This window comes from Frieseomelitta varia, unplaced genomic scaffold (genome assembly GCF_011392965.1).
Source record: "Frieseomelitta varia isolate USP_RPSP 00005682 unplaced genomic scaffold, Fvar_1.2 scaffold_105, whole genome shotgun sequence".
Classification (NCBI taxonomy): domain Eukaryota; kingdom Metazoa; phylum Arthropoda; class Insecta; order Hymenoptera; family Apidae; genus Frieseomelitta; species Frieseomelitta varia.
The window spans coordinates 23,068-33,823 of record NW_025108695.1 but is presented as its reverse complement, the minus strand read 5'-3'; the positions used below and the strand labels follow the sequence as shown (position 1 = coordinate 33,823).

At 27.4% G+C, this 10,756-nt stretch overlaps 1 protein-coding gene across 3 annotated transcripts; it reads left to right on the top strand.

The window, feature by feature from the left end:
- The first annotated feature begins 2,446 nt into the window (after positions 1–2,446).
- Positions 2,447–7,586, top strand: LOC122528245 (actin-binding Rho-activating protein-like). Of its 3 annotated transcripts, none has more exons than XM_043653184.1 (4): positions 2,447–2,650; positions 6,059–6,189; positions 6,325–6,574; positions 7,189–7,586. In XM_043653184.1, exons 1-4 carry the CDS (start codon positions 2,633–2,635, stop codon positions 7,294–7,296), a joined length of 507 nt encoding a protein of 168 aa, XP_043509119.1. In that variant the 5' UTR covers positions 2,447–2,632; the 3' UTR covers positions 7,297–7,586. The 3 variants fall into 3 exon arrangements, with proteins under 3 accessions (XP_043509119.1, XP_043509125.1, XP_043509136.1); XM_043653190.1 differs by lacking the exon at positions 2,447–2,650 and adding an exon at positions 4,285–4,435; XM_043653201.1 differs by lacking the exon at positions 2,447–2,650 and adding an exon at positions 5,032–5,050.
- The last annotated feature ends 3,170 nt before the right edge of the window (positions 7,587–10,756 follow it).

Here is a 10,756-nt window from a genome sequence, read left to right as displayed (position 1 = left end):
AATCCGAAATTAATCAAAATCAAATCATTGTTTTTTTTCTTGTAAACTTTCTATAAATGCATATGTAGTCAACTAAATAATAAATTTTTACGCTTTTTTAATCTTTTCTAAACCAAAACTACCTTTTCATTGCTGCAAACTTTTTAATTTACGTTGCAAATTGATAAAATAAAATAAAATTAATAAAGTATATTTAGTATTTTCATCAACAGTATTTAATATCAGAAATCGAGAAAATTATGAAACTTTTTATTAATTCTTTAAACAACGTTCTCACATAATAAATTCCAATAAAAACAGATAAAGAACAATTCTTGCAAATAAAAGTTTCAATTGGAATACAGTATAAAAATATAAAATTTTTCTACAATAGAAATAAATAATTCGTTCATTTAGAAAGTTCTCAATCATTGTAACGAATATCATTCAATGAATAATTAAATTCTTTGATAAATGCTTTGAATATGTTATTTATTGATAATATTTATATATACATAATTTACAGGCCAAAATATTTTTGTGTTTTTCTTTGAAGAATTACTATAGCTAAGAAACTATGGACGTTATGTTAAGAAACTATTGAACAAAAATATGATATTTATAAATTAGTGTATGTTTCATCATCATTGATTAATTAATCTGATTTTTAAGTATTATTTGAACTCTCAATGATATTATATTGTTAAATAAAACTAGTATCTAATAGTTTGGTATCTTTATTCATATTATGAAACGTTCCGAAATCACTTGTTGACTTTATTTGTTGACTGTACTTTTATTGTACAGATTGTAAAATTAGACCTAAAATTAGAATCATCAGAGTGATCAAAATAATCAACTTATAATTTTTCGTAGAAATTTTATAGACTTATAAAACGGTGAATTTTTAGAGATTTGAATGATTTCTCAGAAAATACATAAATAAGTGATCTTTACTGTAATACAAATTTTTTGCGTTTTCGTATTTTGCAATTTATCCGATACAAGTACTATACTTCAGCCATTGGCTGGTTCTAGTGCTAAAGAGGCTTCTAAAGATAACATTTCTTTTTATAAAAATTCTATAAAAATAGGAACAGATATATTTTTAAATGAAACATGTACACTTAATGGCAAAAGTTAAGAAACAATTTTGTTACACAATAAATACATGAATAGTCATTGTATGTGTTAAAATAGAGAAGAAGATGCAAATGTTCCATATATTATGAATTTTTCGATTAAATATTTGCAACGACAGTATTTATAACAAATACAATAAATAGGATTCTAAATCAGTTCTTGATTTTTAATACAAATAAAAAAAACTATAAAAAACTTTATGTATTGCAACATGTTGCGAAATCATGTACTACAATGTATTCAAGAAAAAATGTTGAAACAAAAAACAGAATGATTATTTTTACCGATCCTAGTATTCTTTCAAAATAATTAAAATACTTTTGTACGAATTAATTAATTAACGTAATATGGGGTCATATTAATCATTAGGCTTGAATCCAATGGAACATTCATGAAATTACATAAACATCAATTGAAAATTTTTTCATTAATAAATTATAACTAATGGAGAGAAATTACAAAGATATTGTCTGACATATCGACTGAGTTTTATATTAAATTAACTAATCAATTTCTCGTAAATGCCGTAAATATGGAAATTTGCATTCTATGAAAATTATAGATATTTATTACAGAATATTTATTATAGATATTTATTATAAACGAATATAGAAATCAAGTACAATATGTTTCTTAACTTTTGTCATAAGAATTTTAACTGAGCTTTTGTTTTAATATTAATTGTGACCTTTATAAAATTATTCCAAAAAATACTTGTACTGTATTAATGCATGATATACCACATTACGCTATTTTTGTTTCCAGTTTATATACCTATAAAATTAAAAATTAAAGAATAAAGAAACTTTTGTTAATAAGTCTAAGAACAAAATTTTATATATACATATATATATATATATATAAATTTTGTTCTTACAATTTTATATATATATACAAAATTTTGTTCTTACATTTATTAACAAAAGTTTCTTTATTCTTCAATTTTTAATATATATATATTTTATACATTATATTTATATTATATTATATTATATTTTATATATTTATTTATTTTATACATTATATTTATATTATATATAGTTATTTATTTTATTATATATATATTTAATACAAATATAATAGAATATATAGTGCACCGATTAGTCGTAGTTTTGATGAACGAACGAGCCGGCCAACATAAAGGGGTGGTTGTTCAACGGGCGTCCCGATGTCGAAGAATTATCATTTCCGGTGCTGGCGTCGGCTGACATGGCACGAATTCTCACGGAATTGGCTCGGAAAATATTTCGGCAGTTGGAATTTACTTGGTGGGAGCCTTTTGACGTAGCTGGTATCTTATAAAAAGACGCGCAGCGTCGCGACGCTGCATTCGCACACGAGAGCCCAGAGGCGTGCACACGTCGTGAGAATATCTCAATCTTGAACGCGATTTCCCTCGACACATATCAAACAGTATTACGTCGTATCCTACTGCGTATTCATATTCCAGTTCCCTTTGTTTTCGTCTAGTCTGTTCGAATATCGAATACTAGTTTACAGTGCGTCGACGATGTCTTCGGTGATGTTAGTGAGTATCCTTTGGCAGAGTGTATTCTCAATTGATTATTAGTGTTTGATATTTCTAACGTGTAGTAGAATAACGTGTATAGAATTTTTGAAACACATTTATCCTTTGACTGATTGAACTTTTAATTTGATTTAATTAACGAGATAGAACTACGTTTGATATTTCTAACGTGTGATATGTATATGTATTTGTTCTTTGAAAGATTGAATTTTTAATTAATTATGCATGAGAAATAGAAATATACATTACTTCTGCACATATATTTTGTGTATAATGCATCTTTGTTTGATACGTATAATAATTAATTAATAATTGAAAATAAATAATTGTTTGCTAGTAATTAATTAATTATATACTTTTTGATTCGTATTTTATATATAACCCTGATTTTTTTGATAAATTATTTCTATATGTGTATAATGCACATCTTTGTTTGATATATATATATATATATAATTGAAAATAATTAATTATCTTTTGGTAAGTAATCGATTATATACTTCTTAGTTTGTATATAGTGTGTATATATTCTATATTAGTCTGTATATATCAGTGTGTATATATTCTATATTAGTTTCATCTTAGTGTGTATATATTCTATATATAATGCAGTTTTTTTTTTTGTACACATGTATAGCATACATATGTTAGATGAAAGTTAATTATCTGCCATAATTGATTAAGATTAGATTATTTCTTCCTCTAATTATATTATGTTAATCTTTCTAATAATTCATTCTAATCTACTTTAATAAGTAGCGAATAATTTCTTTCTATTCCACAATGAACCACACAACACTGATATCTTCGCTCATTATTTATAATTTATATTTCTATTAAATTTTCTGTTCTCTTTTCTAAAAACTTCTATTGCGATTTAAAGAATCCTATCGTTTGAAATCCAACTTTCAGAGCAACTACATATCGCTTGTCGAGTGACCTAGTAGTTTTGGCCAGCCGTGACAGTGAACTTGCGTTTGGCCGGCATCAACCTATTTTACTGAATCAGCAGCGGCGCCATTCAGATTCATTTTCTGAATTTACATTTTCTTATTATTCAGATATACGATTCTTCCTGAATTCTGCAATTCTTTGTTAGTTTCTGCTTAAAAAGTATCTGCATCCTCTTCTTTTCTTCTCTTTCTTATAAATTGATATATGACCGTGTAATAATATCTTTTTATTATTGTATATTAAGAAAGAAATTTCGTAAAGAAACGAATAAAAAAAGTATATTATTGAAATTCTATAAATTCTTCACGCGTATGTACATCGTATCATATCGTTACAAAGAGTTCCTAGTACAAATTATCTGAAATAAATTCTTGTATAAAAGTGATCACAATTTAACCAAAACCAAATATTTTTTTAACAATTTTGTAGTAAAAAAAAAAATCGATAATTAAAATGAAGAATATATAAAATGAATATATATTCACAGAAAATCACGAAGGTTGCAATAATTTTAATTGATTAATTATTATTAACAGAAAAGTTTCCTGTGCGATCATTTTTCTTAATTCATGAAATCGATTCAATATATACGTCGACTGTATATATCAAATTTGTTAGAGTGCCGTCCAAGTATCTTTTGTGGCCGGGGTCGCTCTGTAAATGGCCCAGGTTGGCCATTGTCCAACATCGTTGATCAAACACACTGTGGCACTCTCATCTTTCTCGAATCCTCAGTCCTCTTCGCATACTGGCGACAGGAACATCAAAATTAATTCGAAGTAGAAGCGTTCAAACGTTCTCAATCTCTGCACGATGACTGATTCGGACGATGTGAGTGGTGTTCGATGTTTGCGAGTGAAACCGAGTTGCAAAATTGAGTTCTACACAATACGTCTACACAGTTTCCGCTTTCTGCGTTTTGAGTTAAATCTTTTCGATCTTTACTTTTTATCGCGAATTAGAATCGCTTCAGACTGTTGGCGGTGGAAGACAAATATTTTTAAGCGCGACGATTCATTTAATTGTGCACTAATTCTGGTTTCGAAGCGTTTAGAAGAAGTTGAGTTGAATAATTTGCAGAAGAAACTTCGTAAAACGTAGAAAACTGTTTTAGATTGAAAAAACTTTTGGTCCTTTTGCCGTTTGTTTATCGAAACAATGTTTAAAAGTGAAAGTGATGTAAAATATTGACCGTTATGACCTTGATTTCAATGATTTTTCTTCGTTCGTTGGAACTTCGGTTATTATTGCGAATGACTTTATGACGCATTTTTGAGCTGCTTTCACGATTACGTGAAACTCGAGGCTTAGAAGCCCTATTGTTGATTCTCACGATAAGAACGCAATGTCAGTTCTCGCTCGACTACGCTGTGCTTCCCTTGCAAACAATTTGTATACTGCTTTCTAACAACTTCATACATCTATTGTATTTCACTGTTTTACTGTGTACTGTATTTTCTCCTTTTTTTAAATTTCAAAAATACTTTTCCTGCTATTAAGATCAGTGTCAATGTAATTTTGCTTATAAAAAGCTTATATTGTCACGTTCTTTTTCGCTAGTACAGTGAATGGAAATAATTGTTATAGTGATTTTAAAGTATGAAAGTGATTGAAATATAATGAAAATCGAGTTTTCTTATTATAAATAATTTTAACTAAGAAATAACTAAAATAATAATTTATAAGTAATTTAGTAATAAATAATTACAATAGTAATTTGTATTATTACAATAATAATATATGTAATATTACAATAATAATAATGTAATAATTATATTACAATAATAATGTAATAATAATATTCCAATTATTATGTAATAATTATATTACAATAATAATAATGTAATAATTTGTAATATTACAATAATAATATTTAGTAATAAATAATTACAATAATAATTTGTTCTAAATAATTAAAATGATTTTACTATAAATTTATTATAAATGTATAATTTCAAAAGCTTGTAGGGAGTCGATGAACCAAGAAAAATAGTATTTGAGAGATTCGTTTGTTTTTTTTGCTGCATTTTGGAGAAAGTCATAAAAAAAAAATTTCAATTTTCTCACTTATTCAGGCTGTCAAATCATAGTTGCAGTGCATCAAACATCATCAGAACCAGCTATCATGCCTAGTTGCGATCAGAACGATCAACGATGTAATGCTTGTATTGCTGCAAGTGAACAATTTTTTGAACAGTATCTTCATTAAATAGACAATATAGAATATAGATGATACTATAAGAGGATAATAAACGGATGGTAAAATAGATGGTAACATCAGCGAGAGTAAATAAATAAGTGAAAAAAATGAAAATCTTTTTGTTTCTTTTTTGCGATTTTCTCCAAAATAAGACGAACACGAGCAAATCTCTGAGCAGTTTTCTTTCTTGGTTTATTAGCCTCCTACACGTTCTCAAAGTTTTAACGTTTAAATTGGATCTTTTTTCATTTCAGGAATCGTTCAACGACAAAGTAGCAATGTTCGACCAATATGCGAACAAGCACAAGGATAAGCAGAGCAAAAATCCATTCACGTCCGGCTTAAACATTGAAAAACGGAAATTCTCGAAGGAGGAATATGGCAGGTGAGTTTATTCGATCATCATCGAACGTTATAGCTAACGTGTAATTAAAGCTTCTCGAAATAAAATCCAAATGATGAAGTGTAACACGCCAAGGAGATCATTTATTCATAAATGAAAAAATTTGATTGACCACAGGCCGCAAGCTGGCTCTTTGACAGACATTCGTGGTCGTAAAGCAACGGCACACATCCTCAAAGAGGTGCTCGAACTTTGCGAGATCATTCATCAAGAGGGAACGCCGTGTCGGGACCAACCAGAAATTATTGCCATCACGTTTGGCGATCTATTCAACATTTACACTCACATAAGCGATAAATGCGTAGGGCTGCTGCTGAGAGCCAGGAAACAAAAGTTCGTGGACTTCGAGGGAGAGGTTCTGTTTCAGGTAGCAAATCATTAACACATGTCTCACTGTGTCTTTCAACGTTGAAAATTGAAAATTCGAACGTAACTACTTTCATTCTCAACTGGATATTCGAAGTTATAAAAACTTTGATTTACATTAACTAGTTGATATTTTATAACAACCTAGACAGAGAAATCAATTTTCTGTCTAGGTCTCCTTTTCTACATTTGATTTAAAATAAAAATTGAATTGAATTTGCATAAAATTGAATCTGCAGTATACTAATAACGTTGATAAAGTAATTTTATAGATGAGAATTTATACTTTGTATTTAAAGCTGATTAATTGAAATGAATTGAATAAAAGTCTGCAGTATACTAATAACGTTGGTAAAGTAATTTTATAGATGAAAATTTACACTTTGTATTTAAAGCTGATTAATTGAAATGAATGGAATAAAAGTCTGCAGTATATCGATAACGTTGATAAGATGAAAATTTATACTTTGTATTTAAAGCTGATTAATTGAAATGAATTGAATAAAAGTCTGCAGTATACTAATAACGTTGATAAAGTAATTTTATAGATGAAAATTTACACTTTTTATTTAAAGCTGATTAATTGATTAACTAATTAATTATTATTTATTACAGAGACGGGATGATGACGTACCAATCTACCTGGTGAAGCCCATCAATGAAATTCGGCAATTATTTAATGAACGACTGAAAGAAATTGCAAAAGAGACGTCGATAAGTTAACAATTACTTTCATCTTTCATCCTGTTCTTCGACGAATAATTCCAGACAAAATTGAAGAGTCCTTGGTTGAACAATGTTATCCTGTATTTATTTTCGATATAGACGTTAGAAGCAACGCGAACGACCATTGTATAGTTTGTAATTTTTACTTGAGGTGTATGTACGTGAAATGAATGAGTGGCTTGGAAATTCAAGAATGAGCCGATGTAGATCGATAAAATATAAACACTGTGCAATGTACAATGTGATATTTCCATAGAGTTATTAGAAATAAAGATTCTTTTCTAGCAGAGATTGTTATTTTTCTCCGTGGAATCATAATTGATTGAGAATCGTCAATTTCAAATTTAAATATCGAATATTCAGAATCGTAGATAATTTTTGGGAATATATATTTGCAAGTCGTATTCTGGGAATCTAAGAATTCCTATTGTTTATATCCTAGCATTAATTATGACATTTTTATTGAATCATATATTATATACGAGTTATTCTAATTTAACTTATTATCATTGAAATAGGGATTCAAGAATGAAAAAAAAAACTCTACTGCATGTACTTACAAGAAATTATTAGAAAATTTATTTTCGTTTTCACTATGTTTGTAATAATAACTTTATATAAATTATTATATTAATTACATATATACATATTTCATTTATATAATTTATATGTAATATAATGTAATAATTTATATAAATTATTTTGTATTTTATTTATATTATTATATTATCATATTCTATTTTATATATTATAAATGTGTATATATATATAATATACATTTCATAATTTATTTTTTTAATAAATTATATTAATGATATATATAAGTTTTATGAATTGACATAGAGAGAAGAAAAACAAATTTTCTAATAATTTCACGACCTCAGTTGAATCCCCATTTTCTGAATTTTCTTTATTCAAATATTATATTACTAGAATAGAATATCTGTTAGCACATCAATTTTTAATTATTAACATAGACATTTTGTTCTGATAATATAATATAAAATATAAAAATAGAGAAATTCACTTAAGAGAGGTATTCCACTGTTATTACATTGTATAAACACAAGATTTCACTTGCAATCTTTTCTTGCAATCATTTTTCATTGTCAAATCTGTTTTTCAATATTGTGGTTCTGAAATAAAAATATCATTTTTGTCACTGTTCCAACCAAAGTTTAGAATTATATAAAATTGAAAGAAATTAAAGTCTTAAGTTAACTTTCTTAACATTATGATAAAACATAATTCTTAATCCTCGGAATAAGATAAACAGGAAGAAAAGGCGTGGAACTACACAAAACAATTTTAAACATTTTAAACATTCTTGTGCTCTCTTCCAACGATTGTTCAACTTACATGTCTTCTTGAGTATCATGAAGAATTGCTGTTACATTAAGTTAATATAAGTGTTCATATAAAATGGTACTTTTAAGAACAGAAACAGTTAAACTAGGTTTAGAACGTCTATTCAAAATTATTCAAATGTCAATCATTCCAACAATCGTCGTCGATTTTCCTGAAAAAATCGGGATCGGTGTAGACCATTCGCTCCATTATTTCCAAACCTTTATTCGTACAGAGCTGTTCACGTACAACATTAAAAATAACGCAAGGTTTGTCGCCGTTTTCGAAAGAATACAACGAAATTTCTCGATGTGTAATCCGACCTCGAGCGAGAACGATTAGGCAACGTTCTTTCGTGTAACAAGGATTATAAGCGATTGTCTGTTATTTTCTCAAATGGATAAGACTCGTACATTCTTTTATTTTCTTTGTCTTTCGATAATTATTTAGCCGTTCATTTGCCAAATCGAACTCAAATAAATAAATTACAATTAATACAGGCGTGGCTTTTATCTACAAAATAACGTAGGGCATAATACTTGGAATAATGACATTGGCTTCGGAAATCAATTGTTCATTATTCCATGGCAAAAGAAATTTTTGTCATTTAGCTATTGATGTCCAATATTCAAAATTTGTTACTGTCCATTTTTTAAAAATTCATTTCATAATATACAGAATTATTCAAATTTGACTGTGAAATATAAAAGAAATTCAAAAAATAGAGTTAATCACATTGGCCTCTGAGCGGCTCAGTTATAATAATGGTATATTTAACTTATTTCCTACTAAGTTGAACGGGATAATTATCGATTCTTAATAAAGATCTTGTAAGCTTTGCACGAAGCTTTAATTAGCTCGAAAGATAGTTTTAAAAACTGGAGAAAGAGCGACGATACGTAGAAGATAGATATAAAAGATCAGAGAGCGTAGAAGATAGATTTTTAAAGAGATTGAAAAGAAGTCGGGATCAATGTCTTACGCTTTGTTAATGACTTTGTTACAAATGACTCAGTAACAAGTTAGGTTATCGATTGGCTTTGGATCGATGTGTCGGCATGTACTTTAAAAATTTCAGGGATTACACCATTGGCCAAAAATTATTCTGTACTTTTAGTTACTTAATCCTAGAGATGAATTTTGTAAGATATTTAATTATTATATAATTTATCAGCAAATGGTGTTTAGAATATTTTTATGATTCTAGACAAATAACGCGCAATTTTTGTTTTCTATGAATTAGAAGCGTCTTATACGAGATATGAGCCTGATTCTAAAAATAGTATTTACGCAATGTTGGATCGATTTCTAATTAAAAACTATCTCCGTTTCTTTGTTACAGGCGTTAAGTCAAGTAAATCTTACAGATATAAGAATAAAAGGTCGGTATTTCTAATTCTAAAAACGTACCAGGATTGATATGCTCGGACTGCTATTAGGCTGTGTAATAAATTCGGTAAATTTAAATTGATTGTTCTTTACGAATGAATTGAATGACTTTGAAAGTCTCATCTTTTCATGAAAAAACAATATTATTATTTTTAAAGAACATCTTTCTTACATTAGTAGAGACGATTAATATACTCATAACATTAATAGTGCAGTAAATAAATTTAAAACGTTCAATTTTCCGTAACGAGAAATGACTCTCTTGATATTTTAAACATTATATTGTCAATTTCATGTTATATTTGAAATATTATATAATTATATAATGAATTATTTGATTAATTAAGTCTTTACCTAATTCTTTTTTCAATCTTTCTCAATAAGCACTACTCATTGTAATTGTAACGTTACTTTATATATAAATTACTGAAACGTTATTTACAATTTGTATTTACCAACATTTAATCTAATGAGATTAAATTTAAAATTGAAATTGAAATTTCATAGGATCGTTTTTTCAAATCGAAATTATAATTTGTACCACGAGTGCGATTCAATATTATAAAACAACAGATTAATATTAATAATATATAATATTATAATATTATATAATAATATATAACGTTACATATTATTATTTCAATTTCGTATTATACATGAAATATTTCTGCTATTCGCTTTCTTTCCATTTACAATTATATGTAACGTTTATCTTAAAAAA

Coding starts and splice junctions, on each gene's coding strand:
- LOC122528245 (XM_043653184.1), top strand. Junction 6,190..6,324: donor TCGAAGGAGGAATATGGCAG/GTGAGTTTATTC, acceptor GATTGACCACAG/GCCGCAAGCTGGCTCTTTGA. Junction 6,575..7,188: donor AGGGAGAGGTTCTGTTTCAG/GTAGCAAATCAT, acceptor TATTTATTACAG/AGACGGGATGATGACGTACC.